Raw genomic sequence first — 26,287 nt, forward strand, 5'->3', positions numbered from 1 at the left:
CACTGGCAAACAAGCTGGGGTCATGCAAAGTTTATTCAAAATGGCGTTCGCAAGGCTGGCGTCTTCCTCGGCGCCCAGAACGCTACTTCCCTGTCGTATCTCTCCGATTACAAATAGTGCTCCATCCTTCGTAAGATGTTCAAGACTGCAGTGTTACAGTACAGCTGCCGATCACGCCGCTGTACAAGAGCGAAACGACGTCGTCAAGCCATTCAGCGAAATGCCAGGCAAGGGATCTGAGACTTTGACTGGACGGTTGACCTACGCTTTCCAGGGATGGCGTCAGCGAAATACCGTCAAAAAACCATGGGATGCGTACAGCGAATGGAACGAAAAGTTCGGGCCCGTGTACAAGAGAGTTTTTGGAAATACTGCCATGGTTTACGTATCGGACCCAGAAGACATAGCCGTAGTGTGCAGAAACGAAGGAAAATATCCAACAAGATACGCTAGTCGCTTAGATATGTTTCAAGCGTGGAAGGTATATAAACGTCAACGCAATATTCCCTTTGGATTAATGACCACGTAAGTAAAGTTCCCGCCGGCCGTAATTTTGACCTCGTAAAAGACGTTGAACTTTCAACATATGTAGCCAGATCAAATCAGGACAACATTTGCAAAGTTTAATAGAAGATCGTGCACACATTTTTCCGGGGGGGGGGGGGGAGGCATTGGTCTGACCCTGGGATGACTGGCCTTCTGCAAAACTGCCTATTTACGACAGAGTGTTCTTGTAAATGTTCTCGTGCAAACGCTGAAAGGTCGTAGACGTTACGATTGTAGTGATGTGTGAACTATGTAAATTTATTATGATTGGAAAATAATGTAAACAGTACATAACAGCAAGATAAAAAAATGGTTTTGATTGGCATGCACGTGATTCTCGTAAACATCGGATACAGTAATTTTGGAAACATTGAAGTTCAGGACCTGTTACTCGATCTATGGTGTAGCCTATTATTTCCGTTTATGTACATTCATTGCAATGTGTCCGGATATTTTGATAATTCCTTGGTATATTGGATTTTGTCGTTTCCATTCCATTGTAGGAATGGTCTGGCGTGGTTTCAGGGAAGGACTGCCTTCAACAAGAAGATGATGAGACCAGTAGAAGTGCCAAAATATGGCGGAGTTGTGAATGACGTTGTCACTGACCTCACCGAGAAAATCCGTAGAGTCAGAGGAACGGACAATGTTGTGCCTGACTTTCAGATGTTAATGTACACATGGGCTGTTGAGTGTTAGTATATATATATATATTATATATATATATATATATATATATATATATATATATATATATATATATATATATATATATATATATATATATATATATTTACCCTTTAGAGAGACAGAGACAGTTAGTATATATATAACAGTTAGTGTTAGTATTAGTTAGTTAGTGTCAGTATATATATATATATATATATATATATATATATATATATATATATATATATATATATATATATATATATATTTACCCTTTAGAGAGACAGAGACAGTTAGTATATATATAACAGTTAGTGTTAGTATTAGTTAGTTAGTGTCAGTATATATATATATATATATATATATATATATATATATATATATATATGTATATATATATATTTACCCTTTAGAGAGACAGAGACAGACAAAGGCAATGAGAGAGAGAGAGAGAGAGAGAGAGAGAGAGAGAGAGAGAGCAGAGAGAGAGAGAGAGAGAGAGAGAGAGAGAGAGAGAGCACAGAGTATCATGTAAATTACAGCGTACGAAAGCCAAATGGATAATCTGTACGTTACCATTTTTGGACTTAATCATTTGCTCACCAATCTTTTGTACCTCCACAGCGATTTCGGCCATCTTGTTGAACAAGCGTCTTCACCTGCTCGGAGAAACTGTGCCTAAGGAGGCAAATGATTATATCAACGGTATTCTGGATGTGTTCGACACATCCGTATTGTTGTTCAAATTCCCAGCCAGTTTACAATCTGCACTGAGGACAAAACCTTGGCGGAAACATGTCAAAGGATGGGATGCCGTTTTCGATTACGGTGAGGAACTGGTGTATTTGTTCATCCTACGGAATTTGGGAGACTAATTGTTGCAAAGAAAAACTAGTGTTTCAATTTTTCTGTTCATTGCCAACTATTTAATTTCTTACGAACTGTTTCTCGATCGTTCCACACAGTTATAAAGAGAATAGATGAAAAAATGGACGAAGTGCAATCGCTTGAGGAAAAAGACGAACTTCCTTCCCCGGAAAACTTGGATATCGTCCAACACCTGATACTACAGTCTGACCTATCTACAGACATGATTTATTCACAAATGACAGAAGTTCTTATGGGTGCCATTGATACGGTATGTGTTGCGATATATGTATGCTACTGGTGGCGGTTGTTTTCGTTTGAATGAGGTAATATGAAGGGTATTTCGTTTGAAATATGATGTTTGAAATGTGTTACAGGCAAATATTGCTGAGTGTAATTATTCCAATTTAAATGCTGTTATATGTAAACAGACATTAGTTGTTGTCCTCCTTTTTGTGGACGTTTTAATGATATCAAACGATCGTATTTTGCACACAGACAGCCAACACTTTCCAATGGGCAGTTTATAACCTGGCAAACAACCCCGAAAAACAGGAAAAACTACGAGAAGAAGTGCGCAGGATTGTTCCGAAGGGAGAAATGGTATCTTACAAACACATCGAAGAAATACCGTATGTCACTGCTGTGATCAAGGAAACTCTAAGGTTAGAGCAAATAAGTACAAAATAATAGGAAATCGGTGTAGCATTTGCATGTAACAAGAATATGTAGATATGTGAGTCGTTTCTGCCAATATATTCCATTTCCCGAATTGTCATGTTCATATATGTACAATGAACGGGGAAATGTATGCATGACAATTGTCGCTGCAACAGTAAAGGCAGCGAGTTTTTCATTTATTATCGTATGTTTCTCAGTACTTCTTTTTGTTGTTTTATGTGGCGATGATAGGTGACGACAACAATGATAATAATGGTGATAATGCTTATGATGCTACCATGACATATCCAAATAGTTTGCGTTGACATCAGTACTTTCAGACATTAATGTTTATCCTAGATCTGTACAATGTAGCTTTACGACTTTCGATGTAGACATATCGATTTTAAATGTAGGATAGAATCATGGTATATACATGTAGCACACTGTCAGAGCAACAATGCAGAAAGGAGTACAATTTGAAGAACGGCAAGAGATTGTTTTCAATTACGACTATTGGTGAGATACCAAACAGTTTAAAAACTTATCATTCGCTGATTCCTTCCTGATATAGAGTAAATCCAGTCATTGTCAATAACTCCCGTGTGTTGGACAAGGACATCACTATCAAAGGCTACAACATTCCCGCAGGGGTAAGTTCACGTATAGTATGTATTCCGACCTTCATTCGTACGGCGTTATTCTAAAACACATGCTGCCCTCTTGAACGTACAATAACATTGCTCACTTGTGAATTTTTGTGCAAATTAAAATTCAGTTGTGACAAATAAGTCTTACACACACACACACAGATAGACAGAGGGCGTGTTTATAACAAGTTGTAACACTGGGCATTTCGACACGGTGTGTGGAATAGCACAAACGTACTCCCGCAGACAGAAAGAAGGAATGGACAACCCACTGAAGGTTACCGTTGAAAAGCACAACCGTAGTCCCGATTTTTCTCGAGGGTCTAAGCTTTAACCACATCTTACTGTACCCGTACATTCAATCATTTTTGTCAACTGGAGACCACGTGACGATGCATGCGATGCGATGCGATGCGATGTTTGAGTGCATTTTATGTGTGATACGATGCTCTGCACGGTATCACTGCTCACTGCCTACGTTACGAAAAACGCCCATTTTCTCTACATTGCAAACAGACTCCAATCGTGATGCTGTTCCACCAGTCGGGGAGAAATTCAAAGTACTTCGAAGACCCTGACCAGTTCAAGCCAGAAAGATGGCTGACAAGACGCAGCGACAAGATAAGTTCTTTCACAAGCATACCATTCGGATTTGGACCGAGAATGTGCATAGGTAAGTTACCTAAAACTTCTGATCATTATCATTTTTGCAATATAATTAATGTTACCTAAGTTACTGCCAACTTGTTGTCTTTGGACACTTCTTATTTCAAAGAATACTGACGGAAGCGTAAACAGGTCGATGTTTACGGCACCAGTAGCACAAAAAGCGAGGAGCACGATCGTCCGGCTGCTTCAATGCAAGTTACTGATCTAATTGCTGCTCGTTATTTTTCAGGAAAGCGATTTGCCATGTTCGAGCTCCAGGTCTTACTCGCTAGGGTAAGTAGAACCATAGACAGACATCCTTTACTGTCTACAGTAGAACCGAATAATACTCCCCACGGTAGTAGACAGGAGTAAGGATTTCATAAAGGTCTGGTTTTTCCTCAAGTCCCTCCATCAGTCTGTGGTCACTGTGAATAATCCGCGACTAACATTCTCCCAATTTTTACGCAAGAACGTCGAGCATAATCATGATAATTGTGTACGCGTGAATACAAGCAAGACAGCCTTTTGTTCCGTGCTTTTAGCTAATACTTAAAATTGCCCCAACAAAGTTTGTTTAGAGTTTTTATCTTGATACAAAAAGAGATAGAGTACTGTAACACAGAAATGCATTACAGACGTATAGGCGATGTAATGTCTCATAGTTTGAAGGGCAGTGACCCGTACGATCATTCAGAGCATTGATGGACCTTCCAGCTCTCAACCAGTTCATGGTACGATGTTGTCACAGTTGATGAATGTGAAAATCTGAAACCAATTGCAAGAATCCAAGCCAGTTCTTTGTACCATAGCCGTCACGTCACATTCAATCATGTAATTAAAGACAGACAGTAAGACGCTGCTGTGATTTGAGGTAGAACGCGCCTCGGGGACAGAAATTCGGGCTTTCAAATTTTATCATTTTTCTTCTGATCTACCACTTGTGGGTGCTCATTTTAAGGCTCTTGATGAAAGAAAAGATTTCACCGTCTTGTTTTTTCGGAAATCAAAAATTTTATTTTTACCATTGACTTAACACAGGAACGGCGGCCATTTTGAATTCAAAATATGGGGAAATCTTAGGTAATTTGTCTCTCTAGTACCAAATTTTGCACGGTGAACCCTAATTATTATTCTTGCTTTGGTAACAGAATTTCCGAAAGTTTCATTGAAGAAAGTTTGGGCAAAAGTTTAAGTCTTTCGAGGCGCATACTACATTAAGATAAGCTGCATTGCTAGAAGTTGCATGAATTGTTATCTGATGATACAATATCTTATGATGCAAGTAGGCGACAAATTCAAGTACAAATGTATGAATTAGAAGTTATCATACTTGCAAAATCATAGGCAAGCATTAATGTCCTACAGGATTGGCGCTTTGTAAACTGTTGAATGTCCTAAAAATCTTATAAATTCAGCTTTGTCTTTCGTTGCATTTCGGACATGTTATCCACTTTTCGTCACAGATGTCACAAGATTTCTTCTGGGAAAATTCAACGACGGTTGAACCGAAGATGTCGTTTCTTATGATGCCAGACAGACCCCTGAACCCAAAGTTTATTGACAGATAAGGGTTATGACCACTACCAGGATCCAACATAAGGATTTTCAATAGTGTGGCCAGATGCAACTCTGGTGTTTCTTCGTCTTTCCGGTTGACAAATTCTGCACTGCTGAGAAAACCGGAGACCCAGAATGGCGTGAGGATAACTACAAGCCGTCAATAACACACAAAAATGCTGCGTACATTTATATCCATGATAAGACTGTAAATAAATATATGCTATACGCCTTTCTTGATCACTGATTGTAAAAATATTTAATTTTAGCTTCAAAAGAATCCGGTACTTTATGAAAGTTTGCAAGCTATAATGTCTTCACATACCAAAAGACTGGTTTGGAGACATGCCTAGAATGTTTGCCCTGCAACCTTGTTTTTGAGCCCTTGGAACAACGGACACAATTACACTTGGCCAGTTTACAGAGGGGATTAAGTCTGCAGAGGCGTTAATTTATTCACTTTGGTATATGCCTCGAACAAATCAGTATATGTTGCAGCCAAAACGACTGTAAATATGTCGACAGTTCTAAAAGATTACAATACATACTTAGTCTTCACACAGGTCATTGGAACACTCGAAGATAAATGTCAGGACCTTGTTTGTAGATTTTTAAATAAAGGTAAGGTAACAAGATTTACTTTACGAAGACCCACAGTCAATGCTTTAATATGAAGCACGGTGGCATTTATCATCCTTGCAGATTCAAATTATAGAAACATAACAATGTCTTGATATTCAGTTTGTCAAAAAGTGATGAATTTTTTCAGATCATTGTGCAGTTGTGAATAAATGATAAAATAATGCATTTCAAACGATAAATCCAATCCACAGGGTTACACATATTCGGTTTTCGTAAGAAACATAGTGCAAAGTTGTCTCTTGTAAATTTACAGAGTCACCTGACATCACAAATTGGCGAGGGAAATAGTACAATAGGAAACAGGGCATCGTAAGCAGAAACCAATGCGTATTCAAATATTCACATACAAACGCTCTTTTCACCTTGTAAATGCACGTTAAATGAACTTTGATATTCCCCTAACATTTCTAGACATCAAAAATTTACATTTCTCAGTATAATGTCAAAGTTTGATAATCAGTATTTGAATTTAGCAATATTTTCAGGACCGATAATACAGACGTGTGTACGCGTCAGTTACAGCGCCCTCCTTGACATTAACTGTTTTGACCTTTCACTAGTAGAAAATCACTTGAGAAATGTAACACTTTGGTGTGACGCTAATAGGCTCACCTTAAAGATAAATCAGAAAAACTATGTATTTTTCCATAAAAAAACGTAGAGCAGTATATTTACATGGTAATCTGTGTGTGAAAAATCAATCGCTAGTTCAGAGGCACCAAGCGTCATTTGTCGGGGTAATTATTGATGAGCATCTTACATGGAAACCACACATCACAAAGGTAAACGCGATGATAAGAAAGAAGGCCGGAATATTATTTAGATTAAGACATGTTATAAGCTTACCAGAAAGTAATTTCTCATTTTGCTCTATGTATCATTATTCAACCCATGTAACAGGTGGCTTAGAAGTATGGGGGAATACATTTTCATCGTATCTTAATCCAATTTATATCACTCAGAAAGTGTGTATACATAGTATAACACTCTCTGAATTTAGAGAGTTGTCTTCACCTTTGTTCTACAATCTACGTACCCGGATGTTCATAAGCTCTACAGGTTGCTGGTCTGTACTTTTATGTTCAGTTTACTCCATCAAAATGTTCCTCACGACTTATCAGATTATTTTCATATTGTAGACCATTGCTACGATGCCCGCCAAAAGGTGGACATGAAGTTAGTATTGCCAAGAATGTATACATCTGCAGGCCAATCTTCGATCTCTTACGCAGGTGCAAAACTATGGAACACCTTGCCGTATTCTATTAAAATCAAACGTCTAGGTGTAAGTTCACAAAAGCTCTGAAAGACAATCTCTTACGAGAATGTTTTGCTGTGTATTAATGTGCCTACGTATTTGGTCGAATTCGAAGGTAAAACGAATTCTAACTGTAATGTCCTAACTTTGTGAGATTTCTTTTACTGTCACAGTTACTATCTTCTCTCCACAAAAGTACATGTATCATTTATTGGACAGCAGCCCATGATAGCTTTTGATAATGCAATGTACATATGAGTTAACGGGGCTAGGCTCGACTAGCGCATAACTATATTCCTAGCTCCTTATTTTCAATGTATTCGGCGGCATTTGAATTGTATTATGTTTCTTTAAGCTTCAATATGACAATAAAATGATGATGATGCTTAGGAAGAATTCCAAGGATTTTTCCTCGGCTTTACCGATCGTATTTGTTATCTAATCTGAATTGTTTTCCGAAAATGCTATAAATATTTTGCAAAGAAAACATATATACCCCATAATATACTATCTCAAGTTTAATAAGGGACAATGTTCTTCTTGTCTAATGAAGCACTTATTATATTTGTTGGGAACAATTATTTACAGTTTATTTCAGTTTCGATATGTACATTTACAGTGACTAGGGATTCGACGTCATAAAACCAGATATGAACTGAAAATGCTCACGTGTTTCAGTACATATTGCATTTGAATGTGAATTTAAACTTTTGCCACATGTTCGCAACTTCACTGAAAGTGTGATGATCAACATCATGGACAATATTCACAATAGATTACCGTAATTCCACAGACAGACAGACAGATAGTTGGTTGTTAGTGACTTACAAGTGTAATATTGAGTTATTAGATATGTCTGTCTGTCTGTCTATCTATCTATCTATCTATCTATCTATCTATCTATCTATCTATCTCTAGATCTCTCTCTAGATCTATCTCTAGATCTATCTATAGATCAATAGATCTATCTATCTATCTGTCTGTCTGTCTGTCTGCCTGTCTGTCTGTTTATCTATCTATCTATCTATCTATCTATCTATCTATCTATCTATCTATCTATCTATCTAATAACTCAATATTAGACTTGTAAGTCACTAACAACCAAACTGACGAAATTCGTCGTTATCTTTAGTCAGAGTCCACAACTTATCCGTATCCTTGAGAGTCTTAAGAATCTATGTTTACCAGCTAGCCATGAAATTAAAGTCACCCGTCCGACACTGATGTTTCCTATATACTGAACGGGTATACAGTATTTTAAAGCATTGCCAACGAACCCAAATATGCCTAGATATCGGTAAACAAATAAAGTCAACTGACCTAGCTGAGTCCTCAAAGCTGGATTCTTTAGAAAACATTTTTGACTTTTGAAAACATTTGAGTTGTGTAAATATTGAAATAATAATAACAACGTTGTGTAGGTTGAGAATTTCAAACCATAAGCTGCTCAATGAAAGTGGGCGTTCTGAAGGTTTAGTCAGAGAAAACAAGGTGTGCCAGTTATGCAATCTACAACATGTGGAAACCGAATTTCATTACTTCATAAATTGTCCCGTGTATGTCGATCGAAGAAAATAATTCCTATTACCATGATCAACCACGGTTAGTGATTGAATGTGTCGGTGTACGAAATTCCTAAAACCCCTATACTTTAGAGAAATTTTCCAAGATTATATATTACAGCTTCAAGCTATGGGATGGTCCATTACAGAGAGCTTGATTGTACACTTGGACGTAATTTTCTGAATTGTTCACAATGTAAGTGTTTTCATGTAATAAACCCCACTGAAATTGCCTGTATCTTCATTTTCACTTACTCTGTAAAAGGTCAAAGGCCTACAATATTGAATAATGGATAATTATAATTGGTTGACAATGGGAAGATGCGTTAGTATCAAGAAAAATTGCGATATTGAATACTAGTGGAGACAGGCAACGCTTGACATCGATCACGAGTAAACAGAGAAGTCTTTCGGGTCAGGGAAAGAGCGGATATGCACGTAGTTAGGGTCCCTAAGGAAAACTATAACGGAATTTTTGTGTCCACAATTCTTCAATTTTATATGAAAATGAAGTTATATTGAAGAACAACTTTGTCATTCATAGAATATTTGTACAGAAACAAATTGGTTATCGTAACAAATCAAACGCATACAGAGCTGAATCATATGAAATGGCCATTCTCTCCTCTGATGCACCTATGGTTGCATGGATGCTATCAGACAAAGTTTGACAAACTATTATCTTCTTCAGAAAGAAACCAATGACATCAGATTTCTTTCAAAGACAGTAACTTTCAAGCAGAAGGTCATGAGAAATGAATGCATGCACATGAGATCAACGCAAAGTTCATCATCCAATTCTGTAGTATATGCTCGGGGGCTAGTTTTGATTATGCGTACAGATTAATGAAGACGCAGTTTCACAACATATACATTGTAGGTTAGTCGGAAAGACTCGGGATTGGCCCACGGTGAGCTGGTTACTACCGTAGATAATGGTTGAAAAATATAATGATGAAACTACCACATCAACGTTGCCTGGTCTGTTGACGCACGTTTCCAGCAGGGGGCAGAACTTGCATATGTATGTGGAATGAATGGCCGCTGATCCAAAGGCCTTTACAGTACACAGTGCATATTGACCTCAATATCGTCGTACTATCTGTCAACATGTTTTGACTATCAGTAGCCTTGAGAATTAGCTTGCACAGGAAAGTCATCGATATTCCTTTCACTGTAAAGTATCTTTGTCGACTATTCTGTAATTACTGTTTGACAGAGGTGTATAGAAACATTTTGACTGAGCGTAATTCCTCATGGCCCGATGTGATTGCTGTTTGAAACTAGAAATTTGGATAATTAAAAACTGATCAACGGAGTGTTGGGTTCGAGCCATTTTCCAGGGCGAGGTGGAGGTCAAGGCAAGGGTCGCCTGCCTCGTTGTCTGTTTCCTACATGGCGTTCGTTCAAACGTTGGCGACATCGAGAGCTTTGAGTCGCTCTGGCTTGTCAGAAGCAACTCTCGGACGAAAGCTGTTCATTCAAGGTTCACCGGTATTATACTACAGCTCGGCTACAAGTCAAATCCAACAACGAAGATCACGAGAATATGAACACATCAAACCATTCAGTGAAGTACCCGGCGAAGGCGCCGAGAGCTTTTGGTGGCGGTTGACGTACGCGATGAACAGTTGGCGAAGGCGAAAAATGCCTAATCGGCCATGGCTTATGTACAGCGAATGGGAACGAAAGTATGGATGCGTTTTTAAAAGAATCTTCGGAAATACGGCGCTGGTATACTTGACTGATCCAGAAGACTTCGAGTTGGTTTACAGAAGTGAAGGGAAACACCCGAGACGACACTCGGAGCGGTATAATCTTCTTCATGCGTGGAAACTGTACAAAAAACAACGAAACCTTCCACTCGGAATATTCACCACGTAAGTCACATATGAGGAGTGTTTATCTCTTTACCGTCTTCATTTACGGTGTACATGCAATTTTTAGCGAATATATAGGACAAATAGAAGAATTAATTAATTAATTGGTTTATAAATCGATAATTTTCTGTAATGTGTTTGATTATTTTTAAGTCCTTTTTCTTGTTGTGGGGGCATTCTCTTGTGTAAGGCAAAAAACGTTTCTGGTCCCTGACATTCAGCAAAATTGAGGCGGCGACGCGGTTTTCCTTTTTTTCTTTTTTTCCCTTTCTTTTTTTATTCCTTACAATGCTGGTTTGGCACTATTGATGCAACATTTGTTGTCTTTTATCACTGGCTGAATAATACATCTGTTCTCGTTTTAGCATTTTTGGACATGCAAACAGGGTTATCAAGGATAGTTGTATCGATGAGTATGAACCCCCAAAAAACAAAACAAAACAAAACAACACAAACAAACAAACAAAACATGACGCGCAGGTTCTGAAATGACAGTGACCAGAAACAGGTCTTTTTTTCCTTTTATTGGCCTTATATCAATATGATTTGTTGGCACAGACATTGACAACTTATCATCGTATCTCGATTTTTGCAGTGCTTGAAAGGCAGAGTCACACTGTTATATGTGAATATTTTGTGAGTTATTTTGTTTATTTGTTTTAGATCACCCTGATGGTTTAGTAGTGGAATTACGGCTCGCCAGCTATCATTATGCGTGCTAGTTGCGGAAAAGTAACCAAGTTGACACAAACAGAACAATCATATATAACTTTTCTTTCCCTGTGTAAGGTTTTACAAATGACTTGAACAAATCTGGTAGAGACGGTTGTTTACTGATTAGCTAACGGTAGCTTGATGAATGCCTTCTCAGGGACGACGACGAGTGGCATCGAAACAGAGCTGCTTTCAACAAGAAAATGATGAGACCAATGGAGATGCACCGATATGAAGACGTTGTCAATGACGTCATAACAGACCTTATTGGGAAAATCCGTCGAGTTCGACAAGGAGACAACATCATACCAAAGTTTGAGTTCCTAGCGTGTACATGGTCTGTCGAATGTAAGCAATCATATGACCGGAAAATTCATAACCTGTGTTGAGTTATTCGTGAGTTACGCCTAGTATGGTCTGTGATAAATGACACTGTCGTTTTACTATGCAATAGTGAGAATATTCGTTTTCTTTAGGAGAAGGAAAATGAGTACAAAAGAACATTTCAAGGGATATTTAGGTTCCGGGTTAATTTTTACCTCCCATTTGCCATACATATATGGCAGTGGGAGGTTATATGGTAGAAAAAAGTCTGTATGTGAGATGTCTGTCTGTATGTATGTATGTATGTATGTATGTATGTATGTATGTATGTATGTATGTATGTTTGTATGTATGTATGTATGGATGTCTGTCCGTCCAACGCAAAAACTCAAAAACCGCTGAACGTATTGAGCTGATTTTTGGTGTAGTGATGCCATATATGATGTAGATGTGCCGTTGTTAAAATGAACTTTTTAGTCCCATAGATATGCAAATGAGGTAGAAAAAAAAGCGAAATTGGTCAAAAATCAAGAACTCAGGAACTACTCATCTGATCAGTGTCATATTTGGGTTTTAGGTACCTTGGGCCCAACTCATTTAAACATATAGATTTGATGTCAATATTTGATGCTTTCTATTTTAAATGATTTTTTTCTCTTTTTTTGGCATTTTAGTAAAAAATCTTTTCCTCTTGAACCAATGGTTGGATCGCTTTAAAAATTGGCGTGCAGGTACCTTGTGAAAACTCAAAATAGAATTCATCAAAATTATGGCACAATTTGCATATTTGTATTTTTAGGCAATTTTTGCCACATTTGGTTAAAAAAATCTTCTTTGTAACTGTGTATGCCATTACTTTGTAATAGGGTGTGCAGGTTCCTAGGAATAACCTGAAGATGACTCTTTGAACTCAAGCTGAAATTTGCAAATTTTGTGGTACTTTTTGTCATGCTTTCAAATTTGGTACACAGGTAAAATGTAGTAGGTCATTCATTCAAAGTCAAGTACTGCCTGTGTGAATGAGCAGATTATGATTGTGCTGTTCCAGGCTGAGGTGCTATTTATAGGAATGATGCAATGTTAGACGGTAATTGATGTTTTAACTGAATTTGACTTACATTATATGTAACTCTTGTACTGTATAAACCCTATTAATTCACCCAGAAAAAAATAATTAATATGATTTTAAATAATTGAATTAATGAGGATATCAACAAAGCCAAAATAATTTTAGTGTAGAATTATTAGAAAGTTCAACTTTTTTGACAGTTCATAGTGAAATGCTTACCATCTTTGAGGATTATAACATGTAAAGGCAACTTTCCTGAATCCCAACTTTGACATATTCTGAACCGTCGTATATTGTGCTCTTTATGTTATCTAAAAGAAATTGCTCATAATAGTTTGTCATGATAGGTTGGTCAAATAAATAGAGATAGAGAAAGTTTCAATTTCCCTTTATAGTTGACTTGGTAAGGATAAAATAAAATTACTTTTTGAGGAAAAAAATAGAGTGATCGATTAAAAGAGTGGTCAGAGTGATAGGGTTTTTATGGTAAAGCTGGACTGTAAGATTCCTCGTGCTATTAATAGCAATTATGCAATCTGTGTAAACAGTGCAATGAAAGTGTTACATGATTCCTTATAATGCTTTTGATGACCTTGAACTTCTTAAGTTGCAAACATTTGTCTCTTCTGTGTGCTTTCTCTGAGTACGTACAGGCTCAACTTATTCAACAGAACTTACTTGCAATGTTATTTTGAAAGTTAAAATGTGCTTGGTTAATAGGATGAAATACTGATAAAGATAACCAGCTGAAGATTCTTTATAACCTGACAGATATGCTGTTTTTTATGATGTAAATGTTGATAAGCAAGTCTTGTTTACTTTAATTAGAACTCTCATTTATATTATTATAAGCAGTAGTATCAAGTTGATCAAGCTAATATTGACAAGTTGGTAGGCTGTTGGAGGTTAAAAGCTGTAAAAATAAATGTATGCATGTCTATCTGTTTGTCTGTCTGTCTGTAGACCCGCGTTTTTTGGAGGGTCTATGGTCTGTCTGTATGTATGTATGTATGTTAGTTATTATGTGCGGATGTATGTCTGTCAACATTAAAAACTCCTAAATCGCAGCACCTACCATCTTAGTATTTGGTGGACAGGTGCATCGAGGTGTGGAGATGTGAATTTGTTGAAATAAACATGTCAAAGTCAAAAATATGCAAATGAAGGGGAAAAAAGGAAAAATCCTGCAAATTGCTGAAACTTTGTAACCACTGGCCAGATTTGGTTGAAACTTGGTATGCAGGCTCTTTATAGTGACTTAAGTTACATTTCTTCAAATTGTGGTGAAATTTTGAAAGTTGTATTTTTTAGGCGATTTTCCCGTTTTTTGTCAAAAAATCTTTTCTGAAAGCACTCATCCCATTGCCTTGAAAACTTGTATGTATGATCCTAGGGTTGACCTTTGTCGGATTTGTTCAAGTTGTGGTGAAATTTTCATATTTGTATTTTTGGGGCAATTTTTCCCATTTTTTGTCAAAAAATCATTTTCTCCCAAAGTATTTGTTGGATTGCTGTAAAACACGATAGTCTTGATCATAGGGTTGTTTTCTGTCAGACTTGTAAAAGTCATTATGAGATGGAGCATTTCATATTGCTGGGGTATAAGATTGATTTGGACTTGCAATGGAATTTTCTAGTCAACCTGTAAGAATGCAATGTCATGTGTGTACTAGTAGTTAGTATCGCTGCAAAATGGGAGGACAGTGTCATTGACACTATTTTTTGAGATACATGGAGTGAAAATATGTACTGCCTTTAATTTGATCAAGTTTATGTTGCTCTGTGAGAATCCCAGCCTTCCGAGAAGTGGGCCAATTGGACTGATTAAGGAAAGGTTTCATTTTTTTATAGGGGGCGTTGGATATTTTGCGATGAGGTGTACAAAACGGTTTAGGGGAGTCAAAATTTAAAATATACTATGTTGGGGTTATATTCGACAAAAGATTTGTATGGTACTTCGAAATTACCATAACAGAACCAAAAACTCGGATATAATATCCTTTATTTTATATGAAGTCTGAGAGCAATAAAGATAGGATTCTGTCAGGAACAGTGCGGTAAACAACCAACAAACTGCACTATAACCAGGCTTTGTCATAATATGGAAAGTAAATACTGGTTTCTTTTGTCGATGTTACACTCTTGGCCTGAGAAAAGGTAAATTAGCCTGTTTGAAATTATCATGATGAGATTGTAAACAGCTAACATTGTAAGATGTTTACAATCATGTCATGATTTAGCGGTTTACAATCTATGTCAAAACAACTGGTAAACAAACGGTCTGTGATGGTAAATACAAGCTTCTGGTGTCACTATGACATCATGGCCACATTATAATTGAAATGGGGTCAATTGATGAGTTGAGAGGGTCATATTTTATAAAGAATAATTTGACGGGTCAATTTTCACATTTCTTACGTTCCTTAAATTCAACCCCCCCCCCCTCCCCCACAAAGTAATGAAGGCTTGTTTAGACTGGTGCACTGTCCTTTCCTTGCTGTGTGAATTTATAAAAATTCCACTCTGAAAATAAATTTCAAGAAGGCAGAAGTGAGTTGTTGATCAAACAATCTAAATACGCATGATGTACTTCTCAAACAACACCAAGAATGACTCAGCTTTACTTCTCGGACTCATCTTGGAAAAAAGAAAGAAATCTTGCCATTTTATTGCAAATACAGTTCTTAGAACCGATTTGTATCAAGTTTACAAATCTAAAGAAAGGCTCAGGAAAATGGTGACAAAAATAGACACGTTTGACCTCCGCCATCTTATTTCTTGTTGTTACCGTTGGTATTGGGATCATGCAATATGGCGGACGGCCATAGAAACAGAATGTCTGCATCTCTTCATGGAAGACATTCCTGGGACGCATGCCCTTGGATTTCTACATATCACTCGACTGTATTAGCAGACATTGATTGGTAGTCCTCTACCTTGAGGAAGAAATTGTTGTCGGAAACATCCCACTTTACCCGGGCATACAAAGATTTATCGTAATAATCAAGTTGCTCAAGCTGTAGTTTTTTAACTTCTAAATGCGCTTATTGAGTTTTTCTTCGTTCCTACACAGCCATTGCGGCTATCCTGTTCAAAAAGCGACTTCACTCACTTGACGAAACGGTGTCCGAGGAAGCAAATAAGTTTATCCATGGAGTGCTTGATGTGTTCGATACCATGGTACTGCTGTTCAAATTCCCCGCCAATGTACAATCTGCCCTTGGGACGGAAGAATGGCGGAGACATTCTAGAGCGTGGGATGTCATTTATGACTACGGTAAGGGAAACACAACACGCTGGGATTTTTGTGTGGTTATAGGCAGATAATAACTCTGAACTTGCGTTACGAAATAAAATGCAAAGTAATCACCTAGCTGTTTTCCTGAAATTTCTGTTGTCACCTCCCTTGTAGGAATAAAGCGAATTGATGAAAAATCGGCTGAAATCAAATCACTGGATGAGAAAGGTGAGCTGCCTTCTCCTGAAAAAATGGACATCATCGAACATCTCTTACTACGCAGTGATCTGTCTTCGGATGAGATTTATTCAAACATATCAGAGGTCTTGCTCCCATCCGTCGATACGGTATTATTCCTTTCATTTCCTTTAGTAAAATTATGCTTCCTAATGAAAAAAGACAGTGTCACTGTTTTGAAACCTACAGGATTATGTGCCTGCATTCGCCTGCATATGATGTGTAATCTTTGCACTTGGTATGAACCTCGAAACATTTGCTTTGAGATTTCTTTAAAATCCAGGGCCATCATGAATCGGCTTTTCATAATATATGTAGTCCGAAGCGGTCTTCTCCTCAGCCGACTTTTTTCGAAGAACTTTTAAATCACGTATACATCCCGATTCTTGATGTGTATAATACCAGTTTGTTCTTTTATCAATGATGTATTCGTATAGTTGTACTTTTTTTGATATCATTGAGATTTGGTATTAACAAATATTCTATTGAACACAACAAAACATTACTACTTCTTTCATTTTGATCAAAACCATGCTCTCAGACAGCAAATGCGTTACAATGGATAGTTTACAAGCTTGCGGAAAACCCTGAAAAACAGGAAATACTACGCCAGGAAGTGAGAAGCGTCGTTCAAGCAGGAGAAAAGGTTCCACACGAAAGTGTGAAAAACTTGCCCTATCTCAATGCTGTTATCAATGAGACACTAAGGTAAATGTAGGGGAAGAGATTCACTTGATATTGCTTCTGTGCTCATATGTAGGATTGCAACTGTTTTGGGTAGCAGTCTGGTGATTTTACAAATTGTTGAAGTATGAGAAAGACGATTTCTCAGTGCTGCAGTAACGCGATCATGATCTGTCTCAAATTTCGAAAATTCTAAGCTCTGCAAAGTGACCCCCCTTTGCCCAACATGTCGACATTTTTGTTCTGTGAAGAACGTGAAGATTTCATATTCCCCAACGTTTTAGGAATATTTAAACAAAATGCTCTTCTTGAAACTCCATTAAATGCAAGTTATGGTGTGTTTCGAAGTATATTTTGTGACGTCTGAAAAATAAATTTAATATAGTGTTACTCCCAAAATCTCGTCGAAATGCCTTAAGTTCAACTCGTAAAAACAACCCGTATTTGTTTAATATATCACATGTTTAATATGGCACATGTTATTGATGTGTACTGAATTTTAGTGCGGACTAGAAACCATTTCTCAGCAATTACATAGTCGTACTCAAAGCATTGTTTCCGCCAGGGGGATAGTGTTTATTTCAACATACAGTAGATAAAAGAATTAGAAATTGTCTTTGTTTAAAATATTTGATAAAAATGTTATCAAACGTTTCGTATATGTCTTTCGCTGTTGAATCCGTCTTTCACTCAGAGCGTTGACGTTTATATTCCATTTCTCCAATGATCAGGTTGTATCCAGTAGTTACTAGCAACTCGCGTATTTTGGACGACGACATAACCATCAAAGGTTACATCATTCCTGCCGGGGTAGGTGTTTGTTCAGTGACCCAGTTTCAGTCTTTCGGTCTTTGGCCAGGCGCTGCATTGGGACGTGTCCCTATTTATATCGTGAACTATCGTGAACAGTTCACGGTATTGTGTTAACCATAACGTCGAAAGGCGCAAACATGACAACTCGTATGTTGTGGACCTTGATACAGCGAGTTGCTGGGCGAAGTGCGGTTGTCTATAGAGGCCCTTATACCACTTATAGCCTGCGCGTTTCAAAGACATCGATAGCCTAATCAATGGAATCGTCTTTCGTGACGTAGCGTTTTGTCCTGATATCAGTCCGGGTTCCCATCCGTTTTGTTTAAAATTGACACACATTAAACACAAAATTGTGCATATGCAGCGTTACATCTTGAAAGTCTCTCTTCACTCAACACTGGTATGACCTTAATTTATGACTATGACTATGATTGATCCTTGGCTTCTTATACGCGTGAAGACGGGTGGAAGTCTGATGAACGGACGGACAGACGGATGGATTGGTGAGTGGATGGATGATGGATGGATAAATAACAGATAGCTGGGTCACATGAACCGTGGCTGGATAGACAGATAGATAGCAAGATAGATACTATAGAGGTAGAAAGATACATAGATCGATCGATATATAGTTCCTTATAAATCAATAAATGCGATTTCTCAAAAATTAGATAAATAGATCAATAGATAGATTATATATTGATAACTACAATATTTTTTCAAATTGATGTACGCACAGACGCCGATCGTTATGCTACACAACCATACGAGTAGGAACCCAAATTACTTCGAGGACCCATCAGAGTTCAAGCCGGAGAGATGGCTTGGCAGTGAGAAACAAAAGATCAACAAATTCACCACCATGCCATTTGGATTTGGAAAAAGACAGTGCCTCGGTAAGTCTGACCATACGCACATCAGCAAGGAAATGAAAAATTACGTTGATATTAGTCACATGATTGTATCAACTGTTCACACATAGCCTCGAGCTGTAATCTATTACAGTAAATCTAGAGAAAAGATGACACGTTCAACATTCGTGTCGATGTATATCGATGGACAAACTTACTCAATATGTAATTCCTGATTTACTGCTTTTAGGGAAACGGATCGCCTTGTTACAACTCCAGATCGCACTTTGCCGGGTAAGTAGACGTTACTGAATAAAAACAAGGCTCGTGTATATGCTTATCTACAGAAACGATGACACATTTCATATTTGCATCGGCGAATTGCAAAGAGTCAAAGGTACTCTGTGCATCGAATATTTTCTTTTTCTTTGAACTATTGGCAAAACAAAGTCGAAAGGTCTATAAAGAAAGGGAAGTTCATAAGATTAAGCGTTTGTTCGTTCACTTTGGTTAGGTCAAAGGCATACTTAAGTATATCTTGTATAAAACGACTGACCTCCCCTGCTGCATGGTTGTTCTTTTGCACGAATTCCAAACATCTTTGATATGCTCTGTCAATTACGGATTCTTAAATTAAACTCCGCAGAACAAAACACAAGTTCTTCATAGTTAATTTCTCTTCTTCTGCAGATTATTCAAGATTTTTTCATTGAAGGTTCAAACAAGGTCGAACCGAAAATGTCTTTCGTGATGATGCCCGACAGACCACTTGACCCGAAGTTTGTCGATAGATGAACATTTCGACGCTTTCGAAGCTGAGGTCAAATAAAACTTATCTTGTAATCTACCTCTGACAGATCCGCAGATCTGTAAACAGCGGACCTAGGCAGCGGGACACGGTTTTTTTTCATGGGAATACTCCTGCGGTTATATTCCGAAAATGAAATGCAGAACTTGTATATGTAATAAAGACATTCATTTGTGAATATATCAAACACAGACAGGTCTCCAAGTAATATTACAAAATTAGATCTTGGAGCACCGTGAGTCATTTAAATTATTGTAAACATTGTTCATTCAGCAAAAGTTGGACAATAAAGCCACGAAGGAGAAGCAAGGTTTTTTGCGATGTCCGGCACAGTGATCGTAGTCGTTGAGCCTCTTCACCGATTGAACTTATGTGACGTAAGTTACTAGTGTATGACGTAATACGCAAGTGAAATGTCACGAAATCTTAGTCTGATTGTCCGATAACTGATCAAGAGTGTTCCGAATATTTCTTATCAGGGACAACCCCATAATGTTACTTTTTTCTCGCCAAGAAGTGTTCTCAAGTTCCATTAAAATCTACGTTAAAAACTTTGTATAATATAGTCTTCAATTTACAGCTGCAGCATGCATTTTTAAACATGTTTTACTTTGTTGCGTTAAAGGATTTGACTTGAGAAATGTATATATAACAACATAAATTGTTTCAAGAATGAAATTTATTCAAAACAGAGCAGATATATTATTTGATATACACAAGTGCAAATAAATTAATTTCCAGTGCACAACAGTGCAAATGAACAAACTTTGAGTTGCAGAATGCGTGTATGTAAATATCATACAATTCATGGTCACACATTCAACCATCGGAGAGAATACATAGTTCTACATGAAGCAAATGTCTACATCTTCTTCGTGTGTAACGGTTTATACAACTTAACACTTTAAAAATAACCATGAAATATGATTGGCAATTTCTGAGAATTACAATGACAACAGCTGACGAACACTTGATTGGTCAGTCTTCAAATACTCTAGACTTTAAGTTTTGTAGTGTTACTGTGGTCCGAATTTTTTTTATTGTCGATTTCAGCTTTCCGTGTATCTTCAACACTATTGGAACTAAATTGGGATAATTTGATGGTGAAGTAATGTCGATTTAATCTACAAATGTATTCTCATCTGCTTTTCTTTTTACATTTTTATGAGTAATTTGCAATATTGAGACATTTAGCTATATGGCACCTAACACTTTTGAGAAATTTGAAAAATATGAAAATCCAATTATCCCAAATTAGTTCCAATCGTGTTCTTCCTAACTTATACAAAATATTTCATTTCGACGGGTGAAAATTTTAGCTTTAGTCCGCACTGAAGGTCATACTAGTAGGTATACCCCAATCATCTATTCAAGTAAAACATACATTTTTACAGTGACAACAATTTACACCATTAATCACGGTCTTTCACAAATCCGTTTTGTTACCCTAAGCAGTTGAAGTGATTTGTACGTCAAATTTGATTAATCATTACAGATTACACTATGTTTCATAAACATTGAGAATGAACAAATTCGTAAGGATTTGGTGGCCATTGCAATAAATTACTTAAGTTAGCTGCCTATGTATTATTTTATACAATTGATAGATTCGTGCATTTTGGAAGACAGGCTATTTCAAAATTGTTTTTATAAACATCAACAATTAATCTTCATTAACACCTTATTAACAATTCATCATAACGTCGTTTGTATTGTGTAAATACTTAATTGCTAGACATGATTGATTGGTCGATAGGAAAAAGTCTAAGATATTTCAGATGAAACATAAGTCTTTAAAATGACAATTTCTCTAAACAACAATGAGCCCAATATTCATTATTAAGACAATTTGGTTTTCTTAAGGATTCTTCCTTAGCTTTGCGAAGTCATTGGATCCCCTAGAATTATGTTGATCTGTATCATATTTCAGCGTAGGCCCTGCATTCTTCATTCTTGCCATCAAGGCTAAGTGGTCACATTATAAATAGCTTATAATTAAATACCTTTTTAAAACAGCAGAAAGGCTCAGCCGTGGTTTTGTGTAAATGTCAAATAGTGACTTGCAAGGGACATCAATAGTTTCAAAATCACTGAATGGTTTCACGTAGATTCCCCTTGGCTTGTGTTGGATCAACATGTTCCCACACAGAAACAGTTTCTGTAGCCCAGTCGGTGTGCCCAAAGGCTAGGGCAGTTTCAGTTACATTCATGCCTTTCAGAACTGAATCACCCGAGGCAACGTGCGAGTTCAGGAGTTCCTCCACCAAGACTGGTAACTTCAGGATTGCAGCCTGGTGCAAAACCCTTTGTTTATCGACACTACCTTTCAAGTCGAGTACAATGTTGATGGCATCAGCCCTTGTGCTTACATCGCTGGTCCTGAGTACGTTTTCAAGAGCAACCAGCACTCTATTGGGTAGGTTCCCTGTTCCTCCGAAATAACAAACTTCCAGGAAAGTTCCAAGATTGTCCTGATTGCATCCAATATCGCTTAAGTCATCACCACTATTGAGATATATGTACTGCAGCACCTTTCGGGCGGCCCTCACATCTTCTCTCGCCAAAATCCATTGGTACAGTTTTCTTACATCACTTGCCATTGACATACGACCCTTGATACCTATGGAAGTCACATGTGGGGAGGCTGGTACAACTGTGGACTGATCAGACACATCTTCATTCCGAAGAATTTTGTTGAACCATCCAATGCTAAGGTTTCTTAGGCAGTGTGTACAGCTGTAATCTATATTTTCAGAATGGTCACCAGTGTGGACATCTATTCCTTGTTCAATATGGTTTTGCAGAGTGTATGGAAGAAATTGTGCACGACCTAATGCACATGCCCAACTTGCTGGACTCAGTCCCATTGTATCGACAGAGTCGATTTCATCTTCACCAACCCTGTCTCGCACCTCTTGAACCATATTCAGATCGCGGGAACCTATAACAGCCATGTGCAGTAAATTTTGCCCGTGTTTGTTGGAAACACCGTCTGGCCTGGCACCATAGTTGAGGAGAGTCCTGAAGCTTTCTATTTGGTCATGCAAAACTGCTAGTGCAAGGGGTAATAGTTCTGAGGAACCAGTGTTTTGGTTAAGGAGCAAGTTCCTGTTCTCATCTGATTGGTTTTTGAGAATTACTTCAAGACAGCCTGAGCTTCCTGAGGTAGCCGCGGATTTGACTGCAAATCTCATGGCACTCACCCGCACGTCAGTATCACTGGCATTATCAATGAAAGATGCCAAAACCATAGGTGATGCCTGTATGATGCTCTTGGCGACATTTTCAGCGCCACATTTCAAGGCTGAGAGGAGAGTGGAAAAACATCCCTTGGTGTTCATTGAATCTCTCAAAGAACACGTTTGAATGTACTCTATATCCAGCGGTGTGTTATGCCTTTCACTCAAGTGCTTATGTAGCCAACCAAATGCAAATAGTACATGCTCAGAGGATGGGACATTCATGGTAACATCACTGAGAAGATGCGAATGATCACTTAAAGTTCCAGCTTCATTCTCTTCACAGATACATAGCAACTTGTACACATCCATGTACCCTTGGGATAGAGCATACACAGGAGGAGTTAGACCTTGCATGTCGCTTTTGGAAGCCCCCGGACATCCATGTTGCATCAACATCTCTACGATGTCTTTCCAGCCAAAGAAACCAGCAACATGATACATGGAGAGACTCTTATGTGCAAATAACTGTTGTAGGGAACTTATTTCAGTGCTGTATTCTTGATACATCTTTTCCATGACATATCTTACAATGCCATGGTGGTTGTGTAGTGCAGCTATATCTAAAACTGTGACTGCATATTTAATATTGAGGCCACTGTTCACACACAGCTCCAGAGGTATATCCCAGTCTTCAAGGAGAACTTTCAATACATCTATATGTCCGTTACATGCAGCGATATAGGGTAACTCATTTGGATTGCTGTTACTTTGTATCCCTTCCTTTGCGTTGGATATAGAACCAGCATGCTGAGTTAGCATTTGAAGAATACCCAAGTGTCCCCTGAAGCATGACCAGTGGAATGGTGTCCATCGTAATCTGTGATAAACTCCTGGTACGTGTTGAAACATATCGTCACCTATGGTTGAATAAATATCCACACCTACATTCAACATCATTGTCACAATTTGGTCATGGCCACATCGACAGGCTATGTGGAGTGCTAACACTCTGGAAGCTGTGGCAAGTCCAATGTCATTGCCGAAACTGTGGATGAACTTGTCAACAACTGGTGATACTCCTTGTTCTGCGGCTTTGATGAAAGTGGGCAGCCACGTAGCTGCATCAACAATTTGTACTTTAGGAATGGCCAATTCTGCAAGGTACCAAAGCTGCCTTTTCATAATCCTCCGTGCTGTTACTTGGTGCAACACTATGTGAGACCGTAGTCCTGGTAAAACTGTTTGAATACATTCTGTTAAGTTGTTAGCAGCAACATTACCCCTTGGTGCCATTTCCAATATCAAATCGACAACACTCAAAGTCAAGTCGTCACTATCTTCGTTTGCCTGCAACATACCATTTACATTTAGACTTAGCTCTTGCAATTTCCTGAACAGTTCGGAATCTTGCACTGTACAAGCCATGAAGGCGACCAGAGCTGGTGCTTCTTCGACAGATGCGACTGTCTTCTCACCAGAAAGCAGTCGTTGAACTATTCCCGACCAATCACACTCACAACCCGACAACACGATCGGTTGACGACGAACATACTCTTGGTATAATGAACAATAACCAGACAGTTGTTTACCGAAAAAGTCGTGGCGTGTGTTCAAACTGGCAAGCACTTCGTGCAGTCTGGTACTTGTGTGCGATGCCCATGAAACCAAAGCTGCTATAAGTGGCGATGGACCTTGTTCAACCTTGGCTTCTCTTTCTAGGAGGTGTTGCAGAGTGTCTACACTGCCGGATAGAGCTGCATAGAATAGCGGTGTTCTCCCTTCACCATCTGGCATATTGATCATATCGGGTCTACAGAAGAGTATGTCTTTCATTATTTCCAGTTCGCCCTTGGCACTTGCAATGTGCAGAAGAGTGGCTGATTTACGTGCACCTTCGAGGGCCAAGCCGAAGAGTTGCAGAACTTGTCGGGTGGCTTTCTTCTCTTCCTGAGTTCTTAGTGTTGGTTTTTGCATATATTCCTTTGAACATTTCTTTTCTTGTTGTTTTTTCCTTCTTGCAATTCTTTCAACAGGAAGTTTGGGTGTGTCCTTGTGTTTTTCACCAACTTCTGACCAGCCCCTTTGTGTTTCGCTTTCTTCTTCGAAGAGTTCAGCCTTCAGTGCAAAACTTCCAAAGTAAAACTCATGTATGTTCAGCTTCTCCGCATTTCTCCTAAACTTTGCAAGATTGTTGGGGAAGAGGCCATCGTGTGTTCCCGACGTGTCTCGTACAGTGAGAATGGTCACGTTATTGTTATTCTCTTGGCTCATTGCGTGGTTCAAAGAGGCCTCCATGTCCTTTGTTGTCTGCATGCCTGGGTTCGGGTAAAATTGCCTACGTCCTGGCTTGAACTCTATGCTGTTTACATTTGCCATTTCTGAGTTCATACTCCTACCTTCGTCTCTGAAAAACTGCCTGAATTGTAGTAAGTACACCTCGACGTTGCATTTGCATTTCAGGGGGTTTGCTCCGTGCAGAAGAAGTTGTTTAGCAATTCCTAAATGGCCATTGGCAACCGAATAAAACAACGGCGTTTGACCACCTACGGCAGTATCATCAAATGCAGCAATCACATGATCATCTTTGACGGCTAGTAACTCCTCAATAACGTCTAGTTTTCCACCCTTTGCTGCATAATGGAATATGGAACACCCATGCTTGTCTTTTGTTAACTTCTCTGCCAATGAAAGGTCTTCATAGGAAGCCGATTTCATAATTTGTTCGGATAGTCTCCAGAGGCCCTTTGACGCAGACTTCAGAAGGAGTTGGCAAATACTTTCTTCAACGTCTGGAACTGGCACGAGTGCTTTCTCTAAGTATTGGTTTAAAACTGCTGTGGCAACATCCTCGTCACGTTTACGGATAGCTACAAGAAGAGGTGTCCTGTGAAAATAAAGCACATTGTTACAATTTATTTCTTTCGATTACAAAAGGTGATGACTGACAAATTATGTCCAAGTCTTAAATGAAATCTGCGAAACACTTAAAAATCCTCATTCACTGTACGTTTTACATGCAGTTGGCATAATTTCAATTACTAAATTCTAAATCCTATTTATTTATTCTAAAGCGCTTGAAACAAGTGTTTTTTACTGGTAGACTTAAAAGAATAGAAATTGTTGGATGAACTTCAGTTCGGCGGTTTTCTAACAAACCGTTAGCAATGTTCATAATTTGTGTACCAAATGTTTTATCGGAAATAGCCATTCGCAGATAACAGAAAAAAAACAGGACATCAGGTAATATCCTTTTAAACACACGGAAGACTGGGTAGTTTTTGAGGCATTTCAAGGGTACTTAATGTGTTTTCACCAATCGGAACAGTGTAATCGCACCCTATAGATAATTCTGAGAAGTTAAGAATATAAAATATTTCATGAGTAATTTGCAGAGAGGTAAATTATAGGTTTTTATGAAACAGTAA

The 26,287-nt window shown here is 38.1% G+C and overlaps 2 protein-coding genes across 4 annotated transcripts in view; one reads left to right on the top strand and one right to left on the bottom strand.

Moving 5' to 3' along the window:
* LOC139150770 (uncharacterized) lies at positions 1-20,445 on the top strand. Its single transcript, XM_070723166.1, has 18 exons — positions 1-525; positions 1,050-1,240; positions 1,840-2,043; positions 2,181-2,353; positions 2,581-2,747; positions 3,317-3,395; positions 3,909-4,065; positions 4,291-4,334; positions 5,507-5,610; positions 10,382-10,942; positions 11,814-12,004; positions 16,123-16,326; positions 16,462-16,634; positions 17,066-17,232; positions 17,940-18,018; positions 18,761-18,917; positions 19,123-19,166; positions 19,563-20,445. The coding sequence occupies exons 1-18, from the start codon at positions 23-25 to the stop codon at positions 19,665-19,667; spliced, it is 3,303 nt and encodes a 1,100-aa protein (XP_070579267.1). The 5' UTR covers positions 1-22; the 3' UTR covers positions 19,668-20,445.
* LOC139151795 (uncharacterized) overlaps positions 20,342-26,287 on the bottom strand; it is a 15,731-nt gene continuing 9,785 nt past the window's right edge. For all 3 annotated transcript variants that reach the window (XM_070724785.1, XM_070724786.1, XM_070724787.1), the window contains one exon: positions 20,342-25,746. In XM_070724785.1, the coding sequence (XP_070580886.1) occupies positions 21,768-25,746 (3,979 nt within the window). In that variant the 3' untranslated portion in view covers positions 20,342-21,767. The remainder of the gene's footprint in view (positions 25,747-26,287) is intronic.

The sequence above is a fragment of the Ptychodera flava genome, chromosome 15 (assembly GCF_041260155.1).
Source record: "Ptychodera flava strain L36383 chromosome 15, AS_Pfla_20210202, whole genome shotgun sequence".
Classification (NCBI taxonomy): Eukaryota; Metazoa; Hemichordata; class Enteropneusta; family Ptychoderidae; genus Ptychodera; species Ptychodera flava.

What these genes read in the sequence shown, in the direction of transcription:
- LOC139150770 (XM_070723166.1), top strand. Translation starts at nt 23, where the DNA reads ATGCAAAGTTTATTCAAAATGGCGTTCGCAAGGCTGGCGTCTTCCTCG. An exon ending in CCCTTTGGATTAATGACCAC is followed by an intron (nt 526 to 1,049) that starts GTAAGTAAAGTT and finishes ATTCCATTGTAG; the next exon opens with GAATGGTCTGGCGTGGTTTC. An exon ending in GTTACATCATTCCTGCCGGG is followed by an intron (nt 18,019 to 18,760) that starts GTAGGTGTTTGT and finishes ATGTACGCACAG; the next exon opens with ACGCCGATCGTTATGCTACA.